At 34.0% G+C, this 21,785-nt stretch overlaps 1 protein-coding gene across 3 annotated transcripts in view; it reads right to left on the bottom strand.

The window, feature by feature from the left end:
- The window catches only part of LOC137631224 (uncharacterized), a 1,049,210-nt gene that overhangs the window by 733,701 nt on the left and 293,724 nt on the right, over nucleotides 1–21,785 (bottom strand). For all 3 annotated transcript variants that reach the window (XM_068362989.1, XM_068362990.1, XM_068362991.1), the window contains exon 2: nucleotides 3,911–3,949. In XM_068362989.1, coding sequence (XP_068219090.1) covers nucleotides 3,911–3,949 — 39 coding nt within the window. The remainder of the gene's footprint in view (nucleotides 1–3,910; nucleotides 3,950–21,785) is intronic.

Genomic DNA, 21,785 nt, shown 5'->3' with positions numbered 1-21,785 from the left:
GAAGCGAATCTGCATGCGTGTCTGCTTTCGTAACCCCGAGGGATATTAAACATCTTGTTTACGTGAAAGGCTGTGACAGATATGGGATGTTTTTAAAGCAGCATAAACACAACAAAACGGTTCGAGTACATGGAAAGCGGTGACTCAGGTCAGGGTTAGCAGGTACGGTTGTAATGAGAGAGAGAGAGAGAGAGAGAGAGAGAGAGAGAGAGAGAGGAGAGAGAGAGGAGATTGTATCACTTTCTCTTGATCTAAGACGTGGCTAGTTCCCGAGCTAAGATGGGATACCTTAGTTCCTTAAACCTAAAGCTACATTATACTCAACCATACCAACTAGAAGCTTATTTCAAATGCAAATTTATCCCTGCAAGATGAGAAATGCATTTAGGTTCGTAAAAACTGATGAAATGTTCATTTTTTCTCACAAACTAAAAAAATAAAACTATATTAATTTCTTTTCCAGAATGATAAAAAAATATATATACGAGAATCAAAGGCCTTCCGATATGCTTATGCCACCCTATCACAAACATAAACAAGCTCGCAATTAAAATTGCAATATTGAGATAAAAAGAAACTGACAAAATAATAAAGTAAAGGCATATAAATACGAGCTAAGGTTTTCCAGTCCATAATAAGGATGAATCAAGATCAGATCAATGGAATTTTCAAAGTAACCCGACTTGAATTTAACTCTATTGAGCGTAGACTTTATACCATGACAGTAGGCTTATTTTGATATCATCACTCAGTCCCATTTAGCCGTTTGAAATACTTAAAAAGAGGTCAATTGCCGGTGTCTTTGATTGACACCTGAAACCCTAAAGAGGTCACATAAACTCTGATGATATCAAAAAGAGTCCACTGCAATGTTCGGTTAGCAACAAATCCTCAAAAAAAAAAAAAAAAAAAAAAAAAAAAAAAAAAAAAAAAAAAAAGAGGAGAGAGAGAGAGAGAGAGAGAGAGAGAAGAAGAAGAAGAAGAAGAAGAAGAAGAAGAAGAAGAAGAAGAAGAAGAAGAGTTTCTATCTTGAGACAAAATAGAATTATTCAAATTCAGTAAGCTACAAAGAACTAAGAGAGAAAAATTACAGATTAGTTTACTAGAGATACTGGGAAGAAAAGTCCAGAATGGTTTACCTACTGGAAAATAGGACACTGGGTACAAACGTCTAGACTTGTTTACCTCATGAAAAACGGTATACTGGGTACGTAAGTCCATATTTGTTTTACTTATGATACTGACTACATAAGTCCAGATCTGTTTTCCTGCTGCCAAATGGGATACTGGGAATAAAAGTCCAGGCTTGTTTACCTACTGGAAAATGGGACACTGGGTACAAAAGTCCAGATTTGTTTACCTGTTGAAAAATAAGATACTTGGTAAAAAAAGTCCAGACTTTTTTACCCCCTGAAAAATAGGAAACTGGGTACAAAAGTCCAGACTTGTTTACCTGCTAAAAAATAAGATACTGGGTACAAAATTACAGACCTGATTACCTGCTGAAAAATAAGATACTGACTACATAAGTCCAGATCTGTTTTCCTGCTGCCAAATGAGATACTGGGAAGAAAAGTCCAGACTTTTTTACCCCCTGAAAAATAGGAAACTGGGTACAAAAGTCCAGACTTGTCTACCTGCTGAAAAATAAGAAACTGGGTACAAAATTACAGACTTTATTACCTGCTGAAAAATGGGATACTGGTAATAAAAAGTCCAGATTTGTTTACCTGCTGAAAAATAAGATACTGGGAATAAAAGTCCAGACTTTTTTTACCTCCTGAAAAATGAGATACTGGGTACAAAAGTCCAGACTTGTTTATCTGTTGAAAATTAAGATACTGGGTACAAAATTACAGTCTTGTTTACCCCCTGAAAAATAGGAAACTGGGTACAAAGTCCAGACTTGTCTACCTGCTGAAAATTAAGATACTGGGTACAAAATTACAGACTTTAATACCTGCTGAGAAATGGGATACAGGTAATAAAAAGTCCAGATTTCTTTACCTGCCAAGCGATGGATGATAGGGATAAATCTACTCCAGACGGCCAGATAAATACTTAGACAACACCATGTCAAATACCTATAGTCAATTTTTTTTAGCGAGGCAGATTTGCAACTTCTCGCAGCAGTACCCTTTTAGCTCGGAAAAGTTTCCTGATCACTGATTGGTTGGACAAGATAATTCTAACCAATCAGCGATCAGGAAACTTTCCCGAGCTAAAAGGACACCGCTGCGAGTCGGTGCAAATCTGCCTAACTAAAAGAAATGGACTATAGTACACCATTTGAGGAATGGAAAACAAACAGGATATGAGATTGTACGCCATCCAATATATATTTTCCCAGCATTCAACAGAAGGCAAAAGTAAGATGACCGCTGATCACAGGACAAAAAGGACACTTCACTTATAAAGACGACTGTTACCAACCAAGGATTTTAAAGTTTTATTGGCTTTTTTTTTTTTTCCCTCTGACTTGCATATGCACAAAAACAGCGGTTCATTGGTATTTCCTGTGGCAGTATAGTGCCAATTATACACTCATACACGTACACAAACACACTTATAGGTGAATATATATATATATATATATATATATATATATATATATATATATATATATATATATATATATATATAAATATATATATATATATATATATATATATACAGTATATACATATATATATATATATATATATATATATATATATATATATATATATATATATATATACAGTATATACATATATATATATATATATATATATATATATATATATATATATATATATATATATATATATATCCTACTACGCCTATTAACACAAAGGGCTTCGGTTAGATTTCGCCACTCGTCTGTCTCTAGAGCTTTTAAATCAATACATTCGTCATCTACTTCACGCTTCATTGTCCTTAGCCATGTAGGCCTGGGTCTTCCAAATATATATATACAGTATATATATATATATATATATATATATATATATATATATATATATATGTATATATATAGATATATATATATATAACATATATATACATAAATATATATAATATATATATATAATATATATATATATATATATATATATATATATGCATATATATATATATATATATATATATATATATAAATTTCGAAGACCCAGGGCACAAAGCCGAATAAAAACTCGGCCGGCAATCAAGACCACCTCATAGCAAAAGCAGATTTTATAAACGATCTACATAGCGTCACGAATCCTCCCCTTCAGACAAGCAAGCAATTAGGCTAATCCGTTTTTAAATCAATTCTAGTTATGTGATGCTTGTCGCCATAAGAAAATGGCTCGGAAATATTCGTAGAGGCAGGTCAGGCCTCAAAGGAATGCGGCCAATCCAGTTGGTACAGATAATAAACAAATAAAAAGTAATATAAAGGAAGGAGAGAGAGAGAGAGAGAGAGAGAGAGAGAGAGAGAGAGAGAGAGAGAGAGAGAGAGAGAGAGGGGGGGGGGGGGGGGAGTGAGTGTGTGTGTGCGCGCATGCAATAAAAAAATACGTGTATTATAACTTATCAAAGGAAAAAAATAAATAAGAACGTATCACTACCTGAACATTCTAATATATATATATATATGTATATATATATATATATATATATATATATATATATATATATATATATATATATATATATATATATATAATATATATATATATATATATATATATATATATATATATATATATATATATATATATATATATATATATATTAGAGAGAGAGAGAGAGAGAGAGAGAGAGAGAGAGAGAGAGAGAGAGAGAGAGAGAGAGAGAGAGAGAGAGTACCTGTCAATAAAAAAAATACAGATAATATAACTTATCTAACGAAAAAAAGTAAAATAAATAAAAACAGCATCACTACCTGAACATTCTCCCGGGATGGTAGTTTCATCTTCACTACCTGAAAAGGAAAAAAAAAAAAGGCAGAGTTAAACATCTATCATTAGAGGCAAATTTACCTCATACATGAAAATATTTTGAGTAAAAAACAGTAAAATCTGTTATCATATTGTCAATATAGTTACCAATTACTTGAAAATTATGTACCAAGACAGAATATATTTATATATTTATGTATGTATGTATGTATGTATGTATATATATATATATATATATATATATATATATATATATATATATATATATACATATATATATATATATATATATATATATATATATAAACACATAAATAAATGTATATATATATATATATATATATATATATATATATATATATATATAAATACACACACATATATACATATATATATATATATATATATATATATATATATATATATATATATATATATATATGTACAGCATATAAACATACATATACATATATATATATATATATATATATATATATATATATATATATATATATATATATATGTTATAGACACACATATACAGTATATATATATATATATATATATATATATATATATATATACATATATATATACATATATATATATATATATATATATATATATATACATATATATACATATATATATATATATATATATATATATATATATATATATATATATATATATATATACGAACTAACAAAATTTCAGATTATGTTTGGCATGATAAAAATGATACATCCCTTCACTCACGAACACACACACCTCAGGGAAATCCATAACTTGACATTGGAGAATGAATCTTCTCGTTTACCCATATTATTTAGTCAAGAGGCGAGAAAGGTGTTACTTCCAAAGCCAGGTCTCCCCATGAAGTGCCAAGGCAGACATAATTATTATTATTATTATTATTATTATTATTATTATTATTATTATTATTATTATTTTTATTATTATTATTTGCTAAGCTACAAATCTAGTTGGAAAAGCAGGATGCTATAAGCCCAGAGGCTCCAACTTGGAAAATAGCCCAGTGAAGAAAGGAAAAAAGGAAATTAGAATATTTTGAGAAGAGTAATGACATTAAGATAAATATCTCCTATATAAGCTATTAACACTTTAACAAAACAAGAGGAACAGAAATAAGATAAAATAGTGTGCTCGAGTGTACCCTCAAGTAAGAGAACTCTAACCCAAGGCAGTGGAAGACCATGGTACACAGGCTATGGCACTACCCAAGACTAGTGAAATTATGGTTTAATTTTGGAGTGTCCTTCTCCTGGAAGAGCTGCTTACCATAGCTAAAGTCTCTCTTCTACCTTTACCAAGAGGAAAGTGGCCACTGAACAATTAGTGCAGTAACATCTTGGGTGAAGAAGAATTGTTTAGTAACCCGTGTTGTCAGGTGTGTGAGTACTGAGGAGAATATGTAAAGAATAGGCCAGACTATTCAGTGAGTGTGTGTGTAGGCAAAGAGAAAATGGAGCGTAACCAAAGAAAAGGATCCAATGTAGTACCATTTGGCCAGTCAAAAGACCTCAAAACTCCCTGCATTGGTGTAGAATTCAACCAAGAGGACTTCGTTCGTATATTGGGGGACCTCCATCACCACAACTAAGGCGTTTCTTTACCAATCAAATGACATTGAAAAGTTAGGTGTCTTCAAAACTATAGATCGTGTTTTGCTATTTATATGGCCCTTCACTTAAAATTATGAATAAATAAAAAAACAGTAAAAAACCTGGCATAAATGTTGCCAGACATTTACCGTTTTAAAAACGGATATATTGACGTAAAGGCGTGATATTACGGTCACCAACCCGTAAAACATAATTACTAAGTATGTTAAATTATGGACAGCCGTATTTTACTGAAATACGGCTGAAAACAGTATTTTTTTTTACCAAGAATTTCCGATTAAAATTACGTTTTTTTAAAACTGTCGTTTTAATGATAGTAACAACTGACAAATATTACAATTACCTTGTATTCGTTTCCAATCTTTTCTTTCTTCCTTCACATCTCATCAACAAAGTCTGAGATCTATAACTTAGAGGGGTAATCTGGCAGTAAAAATTAATACAATTCATCTTAATTGTTCATTGAACAGTAACTTCGTCAAGTTACATACAGTGACACAAATCACTAATTACTAGATCTTAATTGAATTACTCTTAGCAAACCAAGGATTTAATGCTTATTCTCATTGGCTATTCTATAAAAGAAGTCGTTATGCAATTCATATGCCTTTTCTCTCCTGTAAAGAAGTGAAATTTAACGCCACCTAAATGTCAGCGATAAATTGTTATAGTCTCCATCAAAAAAAAAAAAAAAAAAAAAAAAAAAAAAAAAAAAAAATTCTGGAAAATTTCCTGACACAACAATCAAGTGTTTCTAGCCAGCATTATCTATCGTTCTTCCTACCCCGTCATCTTATGGATCCACAAAAATGTGGTGGTTTAATTAACACCCCGCTAGAAAAATCAGAGGGAAGGAGTGACAGCTAAGTATACACCTGCTCTTTAACAAAACATGCTCTGACATAAGACTTTTCTTAAACGAAACGGCCTTTTAATATTCCTCTTAACTACTGTCCTGTTAACAAGGATATTGACCTTCTTTCCCACCATTATTATTATTATTATTATTATTATTATTATTATTATTATTATTATTATTATTAAATTCTAAGCTACAACCCTAGTTGGAAAAGTAGGATGCTATAAGCCCGGGGGTCCCAACAGGGAAAATAGCCCAGTGAGGAAAGGAAATACGGAAAAATAAAATATTTTAAGAAAAGTAATAACATTAAAATAAATGTTTCCTAAATAAACTATAAAAACTTTAACAAATTAAAAGGAAAAGAAACTAGATAGAACAGTGTGCCCGAGTGCACCCTCAAGTAAGAGAACTCTATTCCAAGACAGTGGAAGACCATGGTACAGAGGCTATGGCACTACCCAAGACTAGAGAACAATGGTTTGATTTTGCAGTGTCCTCCTAGAAGAGCTGCTTACCATAGCTGAAGAGTCTTTTCTACCCTTACCAAGAGGAAAGTAGCCACTGAACAATTATCCCAACATTAAGGGGTCGGTTGCCTGACACGCCCTCTCCAACGCCTCATTAAAAGGCATCCTCTTCCAACAAACCTCTTCTCTCATTATAATCCTTCACCTTACCTCACCATCTAATTCTCTATCTCCTCCCTCTCCTTCTTCCCCTTACAGGTTCCTCCCAAGCCCTTCTCACTCTCTCCCCAATATCCATTCTCAACACGTGCCCACACCATCTACGTTGTGATACTCTTATCACCCCTGTAATCTTTACTACGCCTGCCATATTATTTCCTCATTTCCAATCGTTCAAGCAATGTTATTCCGATATTTCACCTCAGCATTCTCGTGTCAGTTCTCTCAAGCTTTGGTTATTGATAGTGTATTCACAAATAATTAATAATTGATACAGTTTTAAAGTCTTTGGGTTCTTCGCCCGAGGGTATATCTACAAAAGAAATGATTCCTCACTCCTCCCTCCCCACTATCCCTCTTTGACATGTGCCCACATAACCTCAGTCGTGACACTCCTATCGTTTCTGTAATCTTTTACTACGTCTGCTATTCTTCTTATTTCCTCATTTTTCAAATCTTTCAAGCCATGATATTCCCATAATCTTCCTCAACATTCCCGTCTCTGTTCTCTCATGCATTGCTTACTGACAGTGTAATATTTAATTAATAATTGATACAGTTTTAAAGTTATTAGGTCGTTTAGTCAAGGGTGAATCTACATAAGAAATGGTGCCTAAATCACTACTCTGTACCAACCGTGTGTCACACAATTACAATTGTACATAATTCCTTTTGTATATATTATGCTTGTGTCTTCGCTCTTCCCTCGCACTAAAATGAACCAGAATAAACATGTCTGCGTGTCGCCTATGTAACAGGGTCATTTTCACGAACATGTAATTTCCTGTTGCCTTGAAGTTTTGTATATAAAGGAGTGTTCCATAATAAATTAACTCAGTTGCTTTCAAACTACCTTTGAGTTCACAACCTTTCTCTCGGCACCGTCACAACTCTCTTGCCAACACGTGGCTTGCGTGAATCGTGCTATTCTGAACAGACCTTCTCCATGAGAATTTACTTTCCTCAATGGAATTAATAGTGTTTTTTCTCATCTTTAACTGAATTGTTTACTTGTGTAGCCATATCTGTCCCTAGAGTTGTATCTCTTTCGAATACCTGTTCCATCAATAAGGGTCAAACATGTCTCCCTTCATTGCCTAGTTATTCTTCTTCAATTTTGTTTTAATTTTAATTGTCAATCAAAGGGGGTAATGAAGTAATGACTACCATAGCATCGGCTTATATATCGAAAAAAAAAAATATTTCTTACAGAAAAAAAAAAAAAAATACCATCTTGAAGACATAACAGGGGTCCATCCAACTAAGATGAAACTAATGTTTTATTGTTTTTGCATATATTCTTCATCAGTGTTTATCAATGTAACATAAATACAATTAGTCTAAAGATGCATACATAAACTACTTGTCTAATACCAGTAAATATTTGAAGTTACCCACAAGAGAACAATTATTTCCAAAATCTCTCTCTCTCTCTCTCTCTCTCTCTCTCTCTCTCTCTCTCTCTCTCTCTAATAATCAATGGCGTTCTAAAGTCGGCGCACATCAAATGCTATTCCCCAATTAATAAACTGCTCATCGCAAATAAACCTTCATAGTTAGCATAACAAGTGACGTTTTCACGAGGGCGAAACCAAACATAGCCTTTATTAAACTCATACCAAAGGGAAGAGGAAAAGAGTGTTCTTAAAACACAAGAGATTTAAATTGATCCCAAGTCGTCATAAATAGATTTTCTATAAAAAGCTTTTATTGATGGCTTCACGCGGCCGTGACATCATCTTTGTTATCTAGACCTGGTCCACTCGCGCAGTTCCCTCCAGGCACTCATATATACATTCAGGCAGAAGTGTGCATTTCATGTGCGTATATGCACACGTACATGCACGCATGAAAACAGATATATATATATATACATTTTCACCCTATTAACTCCTCTTACACCACATAATGATACGTAAGCTGTTCTTCATCTCGGCATCTTTCTTTCACATTCAACATTCGTGTGTTTGTGTGTAAACATACACACACACACACACACACACACACACACATATATATATATATATATATATATATATATATATGTGTGTATTTATATATATACATATATGCACACATCTTAGATTCATTATCGTATTTCTATTTAAATGGAGTGTCTCCAGAGAAGAAAAATCACAAAGGTTACTGACCCATTCATAACTTTTTTTGTTGAAAGCCATGCAACTCCTCACAGAAAAAGTTCGTATTCGCTATTGCATAAATCTATCTAAATTCCTTTCACTAGGTTTTGCAGTTTCTCGTCACAATGCCCAGCAAATACTATCTTATCTACAAACATGTGCCATTCATACATTAACAATACGTTTTCTTTTCTGCATACCTTTGCCCATACATCTAACATCCTTTCTCTGTTTTTTATCATTCTATTAACTCTAATAGTCACTATTCGGGAAGTTTTATTCGACCTGTGACCAAGGTGTGTGCATGAGCTTCCTAACCAGGCAGTTTAATCTGTGGAATTTCAAAAGTTCAAAACCTGCAGCAAATTTTTTCATGTTGAATAGGCTGACATAAGTGTCATTTTATGGATTATTTATGAAAGATTTATTTTAATGTTGTTACTGTGATTAAGATATTTTATTTCAATTGTTCATTATTCCTCTTGTAGTTTATTTCCTTATTTCCATTCCCAAATGGGCTATTTATTCATGTTGGTGCGCTTAGGCTTATATCATCCTGCTTTTTCAACTAGGGTTGTAGCTTATCTAATAATAATAATAATAATAATAATAATAATAATAATAATAACAATAATAATAATAATGATAATAATAATAATAATACAGTTATCAAACTGGCAAAGACGTGAAACTTCACACCAAACTAGTCACTCTCACATCTAAATATTCCAAGACGTTTCACTATCATCATCAAAACTTTTAAAAGCTCTCTTCAATTACATTCAACATCATATCACATCTTCCCCTTACTTTCAACATTAAAACTCCTCAACATCCTACACATCCTATCAATCTTATAGGAAATTTCTTAAATATATTGTTTTCGATATACACTTGACCTTGCAAAAACGGACACTGATCTTTCTTAAGCCAGGCTGACACTTGCACGAATTTGTGAAATGTCGTGAACTCGTCGTGAACTGGCGTGAAGTGTTCCTAAACCCGCCGTGACATCGTGTCATGTCGTGACGAGAATTTTGAAATGTTCAAAATTTTGGTCACGACAAAATTTCGTGACCGGGTCGTGAACTATGAGTGAACTGTTCGTGAAATCGTCGGGACGCTGCGGGAAGTGCAAAAACTATGCGCAAACTATGAGTGAACTCGTCGTGAACTCGTCGTGCCAGTTCGTGTCAATGTGGACAGGTCAACTGTAATTCTGAGGTAATTTTTTTTTCTTTATCTTCAAGTTCGTGCCACAAAATGTCACAACTTGCCACGACAAATTCGTGGCAAAAAGTCGTGCAAGTGTCAGGGTACCTTTAACAATACCTCTGTTCAGGAGTCCTGCCTCTGTTAAGAGTCTCACGTTCTGAACCCAGAGCCCAACACTGCTGACCTTGACATACTTACGAAACCAGAGAGAGAAAATAAACATGAATTAATATGAATCTTTGCTCACTGTAGAACCTTTATTTCCAATGAGCTATATTTTCATCTCTCATACGAATTACACTTTATTTACGAATAAAGTTTCAATTTCTTTATTTTGCAATGTCCTTCAAATATCTTTATTTTACGCTATCATTTATGCTGCACTTAAAAATATCAGTCAAGAACCTCACAACATTATATATGTATATATATATATATATATATATATATATATATATATATATATATATATATATATATATATATATATATATATATATATACATACACATATATACACATATATATAAATATACATATATATATATATATATATATATATATATATATATATATATATATATATATATATATATATAAATATACATATATACACACACACATATATATAATGTATATATATATATATATATATATATATATATATATATATATATATATATATATATATATAAAACAACAAATTCACCCGTTTCTAGTCCGCTGCAGGACTAAGGCCTCATACTTGTCAATTCCTGTTTAGGGTTTAGCCAGTTTTCATCATCAAGCTGGCCAATGCAGATGGGTGATGGTGGGAGATTTTAGTCTGATCGCTCACAGCAAACCAACCTAGTATATGTGACTCTAACTAGTACAACTTTGCTGACCCTTGCGATACGCAAACCCTTTCACCACGTTATAGTGTTAACACTCAGAAAGGGGAATATATATATATATATATATATATATATATATATATATATATATATATATATATATATATATATATATATATACATACATATACCAAAGGCACTTCCCCCAATTTTGGGGGGTAGCCGACATCAACAAGAAACAAAACAAAAAGGGGACCTCTACTCTCTACGGTCCTCCAGCCTGACCAGGGACTCAGCCGAGTTCAGCTGGTACTGCTATATATATATATATATATATATATATATATATATATATATATATATATATATATATATATATATATATATATATATATATACACACACACATATATATGCACACACACACACATATATAATATATATATATATATATATATATATATATATATATATATATATATATATATATATATATATATATATATATATATATATATATATATGCTGTTCTCAACATTACAACCGAATTAATTCTGAACACGACAGATTCAGAGGAGTATCACTGTATTAAGATAACAGATTCGCTTCGATAATAATAATGATGATAAATACTACTAATAATACAACTAATAATAACAAATATCATAATAACCTTGAAAATGATCAACAATCGAGATATATAAAATGAAAATTATGGCCACTGAGTAAAGAAATAAATTCAGTTGAAGCTTGAGAAAAAAAAAAACTATTGAAAAGTGAATCACCGTGACTTACAGTTGAAGAAAAGCCATCAAGCGAGACATGAATTTTCTCAACTCCAAAAGTGATCATTGCTGAACTTGCAGAAGAGGCACCCCCGACCCCCTCGCCCGCCCATACCTCGCCCAACCAAAGCAGTCCCACTCGCCCCTCCCCCCTACCAGAAACTCTGCGACAACATCGCAAATTTCAGACTTTAGGGAGGGGGAGGGGGAGAAGCCCTTAACTGCGACAACATCGCAAATTTCAGACTTTAGGGAGGGGGAGGGGGAGGGGGAGAAGCCCTTAGGGTGGGAGGGCGTGATGTGATGAGATTGCGCCTTGCTCTCCGTGGGGGATGGGCGTGATATTTAAAGTGGGTCGTTCTAAATCTTCAAATGGCTTGCGTGATAGACCTCATAAAGCACAGCTCATCTTTCAATGATGCCGTTTCTACCGCACTGCATCCAATAGACATGGTGGTAGTGGTGGTATCGGGCGCTGATGCCACCCTGCACAAGTCGGGCAGACACAATTAGGACTCGGTGTCAATTAAAGTGGATGATGTCAATGTTTCACCTAACAACGTGTAATAGAAATGGTTAAAAAGGCATTTACGTATATTGGAGCCTAAATAATAGAATTATAACCCATTTTAGGAGTAAATTTTATGGTATTGTGATTCTATAAACATCACTCTACCAATAGCACGGGAAAAGTTATTACATCGGGCAGCGATTGCTAAACAAATTGGATTTGAAAACATGAATTTTTGTGTATCATATTCACATTTAAATAACAGGGAAGAAGAAAATTACTTTATGTTAAGACTTTGGGGTAAAAGTACGAGGGAGACTTGAAACTACGAGGTAAAATGAAGTCTAAAAAGACGTTTACCTTTCGGGTGATGAACAACTTATGAGTTCAGTTTCTATTTGTAAGAGGAATCTATCCTCAATGTGACATAAAGAATGAATGACAGTCTACCTGTTCGAATTAACATTACCCATTCACAAGAAATGACAATAATAATCGGGTGAAATTGCTGACTAAAGGTTAAAGCTAACTCAATTTAAGATGGTACACGTAGCCCGACAGGTGAGGGAAAAATTTATTATTTTTTCTCTCTGTTATTATTATTATTATTATTATTATTATTATTATTATTATTATTATTATTATCAATTGCTAAGCTACAACCATAGTCGGAAAAGCAGGATTCTATAAGCCCAGGGGCTCCAACAAGGAAAATAGCCCAGTGAGGAAAGGAAATTAATAAAAACTACATGAGAAGTTTAAGAATAATAATAATATCAAAATAAATCTTTCATATATAGGCTATGAAAACTTGAAAACAACAAACCTATATAGAAAAGATAATCTGCTCTCTACTGCTGGCATCCAAATCTACTATCTGCTGCAAAAGAAGGAAGAATATGCGTTCGGTGTTATTAACCTCGGCAATGACCGATTAAAAAAAAAAAAAAAAAAAACCCTGAACGATGATTTAGTTGTCATACTTAGGCAATGAGTGTTCAATAATATTAATAATAATAATAATAATAATAATAATGATAATAATAATAATAATAATAATAATAGCAATAATAATATTAACAATAATAATAATAATAATGATAATAATAATAACAACAACAATATTAATAATAATAATAATAATAATAATAATAATAATAATAACAACAACAATAATAATAACCCTTTACAAATGTAACGATTATCACTGACAGAGTTATTGTTTCTTTCATCAAACCCACGATTATTTACTAGTAACTTGTTACAATTCAAAGTAATTGCTGTAGCACTTTCGATCCAAACATGTCTACAAAAAATCAATTACCCTACACACGATATCTGTTCCATCAAACCTCACTGCTCACACACACTTGACATAACCTCAATTTTCCCCTCTTTCAAAGTTAATTAAAGTAAATTTCATTTAAATTAGCTTACGGGTTGCCAAGGCAAGAGCCCGTGTCTTGCATAAGGCGAGACAATCTTTACTGAACTGAACTGAACTGAAATGAACTGAACTCAATTTTCCTCTTTGTAGTTGCATCCGAAGCCACATCAAAGCATCCCACTAAAATCGGCAGCAGTCACAAATCTCGAATCTCTCCTGAGAACAAATGGAAACTATTCAGATTTCATCTTTTCTCACAGTCCAGATTTGCCAGGTTTACTAAATGAGATAAGGCCCACTTATAATCAACTATAGCTTTAGAAGGCCAACCCAACCCATTGGTAGAAAAAAGGCCAAAATGTAGCATTTAAGGCCAACCTTTTTCATATAACTCTAGGCCAACCTATTTAAAAAAAAGGCCAAATTTAAAATTTATGGTCTGGAAAAGGACAAATTTGATGTTTTTGACCTAAAAAGGACAAAGATGACGTCTTTTTTACCTAAAAAGGCCAACCTGGCAACTCGCACACTGGTTCCCAAACCGGAGTGCCCCGACACCGAATGGTGACGTGCGATAAGCCGAGGGTGCCTCAGAATTCGGGGAAAAGGATCGTCTTTTATCAAGAATATGTGTCATCTGCTACAGGCTTTAAGAGAAAGCTTTCTCTCTCTCAAAGAGACAAGTAAAACGTCCCTTGTCTCTTTCAACATGTAGGATGACTTTAGAGGCCTAAAAGACTTCAGGAGCCTAAAAGATCTCATTCTGAATAACTTATTAATCCTGAAAGAGGCGGTCGATTACATAGTACTTTTCTAGAGGTATCACCGTCCGAATTGAGGACTAAGGAACTGCAATACTCGAATATTGACCTTAACGAATTTTTAAAGATACGTGAGCTAATTTCACAATCGAAGTCTAATTTGAAAAAGAGGTACAATTGGCTGTTTTAAATTTTTCGTAGACTAAGGTAAAATTATCCAATTTTGCCTTAAAATACCATACTCACACTTCTGCCTTTCGGATTTAATGTTTTATTTCTTTTACTACACTAAGGAAGAAATGTCCGATTTTGGCTAAAAAGACCAAACACATAATTATGCCTTTCTAATTGGCTATTTCTCTTACTGGCCTAGAGGAGAAATGTCCTGATTTTGATTTAAAACACCAAACACATACCTCTGCCTTTCTCCACAAAGTATTGGTCCGAGCACGCAATCTCTGTCATGGCAACAATAAAATTCAAAGCGAAAAATAGACTGTTATCACTTGATGGTGATATGCGGGTGGTGTTATCAGCAATGAAACCTACCATCATGAGTTAGTGTCACAAGCACCAATCGAAGAAATGTATGGCTCATTGGGGCTTATTTCCTTATTTCTGTTACATTAGTATGCTTGTATACGAAATTTATTCAACTGCTCTAGCTAATAGTTACAATTACTGTACGTACATATGTTGCATTACCACACATCCGAGATTACTAAAGTAATATCGGTGGGATGATGAGTGTTTTCAATTTTCAAATATTCTAGGAACAATTATTTGTCGCAGAGACATTTAAAACAAACAAATAGGGATTTTCTAATAATTATAAGTGTTTTACATTTTCAAACATTCTAGAGACAAAGATTTGTAACAAGGACATTTAATTAAAAAAAAAAAAAAACTAGCAAAGGAAGTTTTCTAATAAAGGTTACAGGGACTCCAGTAAAGTTTGTCATTGGTTTATGCCTCGAACCATAAAAGGCTGAGAATCACTGCACCGATAAGGGGGACTAAAAAAAAAAAAAGTCCATTTGACGAACTCTTTGGGTCATTGGTAAAAACCATCAGAATCTAATATACTGGAATCGTAAATTTCTTTAAATTACTTACCAAAGAAAAATCTATCATATTAATCTCAAAGTACATTCATATGTTTATTACTATACAAGGAATGCATCTCACTGTGCAGACGGGGCTAGGTAACTTCTCTCACCATTGGCCCATGTAGTAGGTTCGCCTGGGCACCAACCGCCCGTTGAGATACTACCGCTAGAGAGTTATGGGGTCCTTTGACTGGCCAGACAGTACTTCATAGGACCCTTCTCTCTGGTTACGGTACTTTCCCTTGGCCTACACAGACACCGAATAGTCTGGCCTATTCTTTACAGATACTCCTCTGTCCTCATACACCTTACAACACTGAGATTGCAAAATAATTCTTCTTCACCCAAGGGGTTAACTACTGTACTGTAATTGTTAAGTGGCTACTTTCCTCTTGGTGAGGGTAGAAGAGACTCTTCAACTACGGTAAGCAGCTCTTCTAGGAGAATGACACTCCAAAATCAAACCATTGTTCTCTAGTCTTAGGTAGTGCCATATCCTTTGTACCATGGTCTTCCACTGTCTTGGGTTAGAGTTCTCTTGCTTGAAGGTACACTAGGGCACACTTCTATATAGTTTCTCTTTCTCTTGTTTAGTTAAAGTTTTTATTGCAAATATTTATTTTAATGTTGTTACTATAGTTAAAATATATTTTTCTCTATTTCCATTGCTCACTGAGCTATTTTCCCTGTTGGAGCCCCTGGGCTTATAGCATCTTGCTTTTCCAACTAGGGTTGTAGCTTAGCATTTAATAATAATAATAATAATAATAATAATAATAATAATAATAATAATAATAATAATAATAATAATAATAATAATACAATAAAACAAAAATAAGGGAACATTGATCTATACTTTGACTCTCGATCTTTTCTTTGATTACCGATTGGATCAATCAATCTTTAATTACCTACATTTAACGGCAGGTTTACAATAACAAAAGCAATGGTTATTATTATTATTATTATTATATTGGGAGTTTATTGGCAGGACAGGATTAGAAATGAAACTATAAGAGTGATTACTCGAGTGCCATATGTGGATGAGATAATAATGAGGAGTAGATGGAAATGGTTTGGGCATGCTCTTCGCACTCCCCAAGAGAGATTAGTTCACCAAATGTTCAGCTGGTCTCCACAAGGCACTAGGAGAATAGGAAGACCCAGGCATACATGGCTGAGGACTATGAAACGTGAAGTAGATGATGAATGGAGAAGTCTTGTATCAAAAGCTCAAGATAGAGATCTAACCGAGACTCTTTGCGTCAATAGGCGTTGGAGTTGATGATGATGATGATGATTATTATTATTTTTTTTGGGAGTAGACCCTCTTTTAAGCAGGTTTTATTAAAAGTGATTGCTGCCTCAGTGGCGTTAATCTTGTAATTAACTTTTTCTATTGTTCTTATTATCTTCTTCTCTTCATTTGAACAATCCGTCAGTAACTGGGAAAGGGACATATCAATAGGAAGGTGATGAAGACCATATCATTCACAATTTGTCTTTAATATATCACAACACATTGTAAAAGTACAGATAATATGTACAAAGTATAAAACACTATCACAATGTTAGTGCACACAAAGTAATTGTCACTTTTATACAAAATTTATAAATTACGTGGTGTTAAGTTTAACACATCCTTCGACTCAACCGGTTTCGAGCAGTGAGAAGGTTTTCTGCTCATTGTCAAGAGTGAACTGAAATGCAGGTGTTGTTTTGATGGCTTATATACGGAGTCCTGCTACGAGATTCTATCTTCACTGGTTAAGAACCGCCCTAGGGCGGAGACCGTTAATCCTATTGGGTGGTGGCCTCTGCCTCGCCGGGATGTTTGGTGGGATTACTGGCTCTGGTTCTGTCAGGAGATAATCCCTGTTTTGACCTTCAGCTATATCAGTCCTGTCATAGTTGTTATTGCCTGGACTATTGTTGATAGTGGACCTTATACATGTTGGCAATAAGGTCCCTTCTTGCGTGGTGTTGAGGTTAGGTCTTTGTTGTTGAATAAAAATAGCTTCCATTATCCGGAGACGTCTACTGTCAGGGGCATGGCCGATGATTGTTACATTTTTCACTATATGCTCCCTTGTTGTCATGAAATTATGTTTTTGGAGGCAATGCATTTTTATTGCACCCTGTTGCACGTGGCAAGATAATCTCTTAGAAAGACGCATCGTCGTCATCCCGATGTAGGTGCCAGGACATTCCTGGACGGGGCATTTATATCGGTACACTACGTTCGTCTTTTTCAAGTCATCTTGCATGGCGGGGGCAGGGTTGTTTTTCATTATCAAGTCTCGTGTTTTTGCTGATTGGTAATAAATTATGAGGTTGATTTCAGTATCCTCTGCGGTGGCAAAAACGTTGTTTTTTATTATATTTTTCATAATCTTTTCTTCTTCGTTGTAGTTTACGAAGAAGAAAAGATTATGAAAAATATAATAAAAAACAACGTTTTTGCCACCGCAGAGGATACTGAAATCAACCTCATAATTTATTACCAATCAGCAAAAACACGAGACTTGATAATGAAAAACAACCCTGCCCCCGCCATGCAAGATGACTTGAAAAAGACGAACGTAGTGTACCGATATAAATGCCCCGTCCAGGAATGTCCTGGCACCTACATCGGGATGACGACGATGCGTCTTTCTAAGAGATTATCTTGCCACGTGCAACAGGGTGCAATAAAAATGCATTGCCTCCAAAAACATAATTTCATGACAACAAGGGAGCATATAGTGAAAAATGTAACAATCATCGGCCATGCCCCTGACAGTAGACGTCTCCGGATAATGGAAGCTATTTTTATTCAACAACAAAGACCTAACCTCAACACCACGCAAGAAGGGACCTTATTGCCAACATGTATAAGGTCCACTATCAACAATAGTCCAGGCAATAACAACTATGACAGGACTGATATAGCTGAAGGTCAAAACAGGGATTATCTCCTGACAGAACCAGAGCCAGTAATCCCACCAAACATCCCGGCGAGGCAGAGGCCACCACCCAATAGGATTAACGGTCTCCGCCCTAGGGCGGTTCTTAACCAGTGAAGATAGAATCTCGTAGCAGGACTCCGTATATAAGCCATCAAAACAACACCTGCATTTCAGTTCACTCTTGACAATGAGCAGAAAACCTTCTCACTGCTCGAAACCGGTTGAGTCGAAGGATGTGTTAAACTTAACACCACGTAATTTATAAATTTTGTATAAAAGTGACAATTACTTTGTGTGCACTAACATTGTGATAGTGTTTTATACTTTGTACATATTATCTGTACTTTTACAATGTGTTGTGATATATTAAAGACAAATTGTGAATGATATGGTCTTCATCACCTTCCTATTGATATGTCCCTTTCCCAGTTACTGACGGATTGTTCAAATGAAGAGAAGAAGATAATAAGAACAATAGAAAAAGTTAATTACAAGATTATTATTATTATTATTATTATTATTATTATTATTATTATTATTATTATTATTATTATTATTATTATTATTATACCTTAAATGTAGACACTACAGACTGTTCTTGAGGGTTGGAATCCAGGCTGGCCAAATACCAGCTACAGTCAAACGTCAATAAAACATATATAAGTAATCACATTGCTGCGATTGTGGTCTCCTATTTGATTAAAAATTGTTCTTAACTCTGAATGCTACACACTTCCACGTGAACGCTTCAGTCAGGAAAATTATGAAGCAATTTCGCTTACCCCATCAAAAAGTTGAAAAAACACCAAATTCAATTGATTATATAACGACGAGCATATTCAGTTTTATGATGATGATGATGATGATTATCATTATTATTATTATGATTATAGTTGTTGTTGTTGTTGTTGTTGTTGTTGTAGTTATTATTATTATTATTATTATTATCATTATCTGTATTAGCTCAGCTACAACTCTAGTTGGAAAAGCGGGATGCTATAAGACTAAGGGCCCAAATGAGGAGAAATAGCCCAGTGAGAAAAGGAAACAAGGAAACCAAACTACAAGAGAAATAATGAACAATCAATATAAAATATTTTATGAACAGTAACAACATAACAGTAGATCATTCATAAATGAAATATAAAAACGTCATAAATAACAAAGAGGAAGAGAAATAAGATCGAAGTGTGTTGGGGTGAACCGTCTTCTAAATACCTTTGGAGCTGAACAACGGCCAAGGACGTCTGTCCTATATTACTATCATTATCATTATTACTTGCTAAGCTACAAACCTAGTTGGAAAAGCAAGATGCTATAAGCCCAGGGGACCAAATAGGGAAAATAGGCCAGTGAGTAAAGGAAACAAGGACAAATGAAATATTTTAAGAACACTAACATTTAAACAAGTATTTCCTATACAAAACTATGAAAACATTAACAAAATAAGAGGAAAAGAAATGAGATAGAATAGTGTGCCCGAGTGTACCCTCAAGCAAGAGAACTCTAACCCAAGACAGTAGAAGACCATGGTACAGAGGCCATGGCACTACCATAAGACTAGAGAACAATGGTTTGATTTTGGAGTGTCCTTCTCTTAGAAGAGCTGCTTACCATAGCTAAAGAGTCTCTTCTACCCTTACCAAGAGGAGATTAGCCACTGGACAATTACAGTGCAGTAGTTGACCCAAGTGAAGAAGAATTGTTTGGTAATCTCAATGTTGTCAGGTATGAGGACAGAGGAGAATCTGTAAAGAATAGGCCCCCGACTATTCGGTGTATGTGTAGGCAAAGGGAAAGTGAACCGTAACTAGAGAGAAGCATCCAATGTAGTACTGTCTGGCCAATCAAAGGACCCCATAACTCTCTAGCGGTGGTATCTCAACATGTGGCTGGTGCCCTGGCCAACCTACTACCAACAAAATGAAAAGCCTCTTTTATTTGAAAATCTCAGGACTTTGTTTAATTGCCATGTTTTTGTGGTAGCCTGGTAGAAACATCCATAATTAGCAATCTGCGAGTCAGGAGTTCCAGCCCTACACAACACATTTTCTAACGGTGTCTGGAACCTCACCATCCTTATAGGCTAGGGATGGTGGTGGGGAGAGACTGTAGGTTCACCTATTGAACTATAAGCACCTATTGTCTGGCGCTCCCTGGTCCTAGTCTGGGTGGAGAAGGAGAGTGGGTGCTGGTCCACTGAAGAGTGAAATTTGAACCTCTTGTTTGAGGGTACAATCGGGCACACTATTCTATCTTATGGCTCTCCTTCGTTTATTTTTTTTCATTATCTTTATAGCTGATATATATAATATTTATTTAACGGTGTTACTATTCTTAAAATATCTTTAATCATTAATTACTTCTCTTGTAATTTATCTATTTCCTTTTTTCCTTTCCTCACTGTGTTATTTTCACTGTTGGAGCCCTTAGGTTTATACATCCTCCTTTTCTAACTAGGGCTGTAGCTTACTTAGTAATAATAATAATAATAATAATAATAATAATAATAATAATAATAATAATAATAATAATAATAATAATAAAAACTCTGAAGATCACCGAAAAAAAAGATGAACACAAAAAAATAGTAACTCAAATTAACAATATCAAAGTAAATATCGGTATATGAATAATAAAAAAACGAAGACAAAAAAGAGAATCGATACCATTTGCATCATTGTCGATATAGGACATACTTGCTATGCCTATGAAAAAAAAAATAATATAGGACATACAAAAGATGGCTATCAGAAGGAGTTTTTTCATAATTCTTCGTCGCACTTGCTATGTCTGTGCAAAAAAAAAAAAAAAACCACATCCCTGTCGAAGTCTATCTCAAGAAACTAACTCTAATTTGAATTTTGAGAAAAAAACACAGCGTAAGTCATTTATATTCCATAGGCAAAGTTCGAGGGTAAATTTGACCATTAACAATGGTGTAATTTATTCTCCGTACTGGTCAGCTGTTT

This window comes from Palaemon carinicauda, chromosome 39 (genome assembly GCF_036898095.1).
Source record: "Palaemon carinicauda isolate YSFRI2023 chromosome 39, ASM3689809v2, whole genome shotgun sequence".
Taxonomy (NCBI): domain Eukaryota; kingdom Metazoa; phylum Arthropoda; class Malacostraca; order Decapoda; family Palaemonidae; genus Palaemon; species Palaemon carinicauda.
The sequence above is the reverse complement of the archived record's forward strand: the minus strand, read 5'-3'. Positions and strand labels throughout refer to the sequence as shown.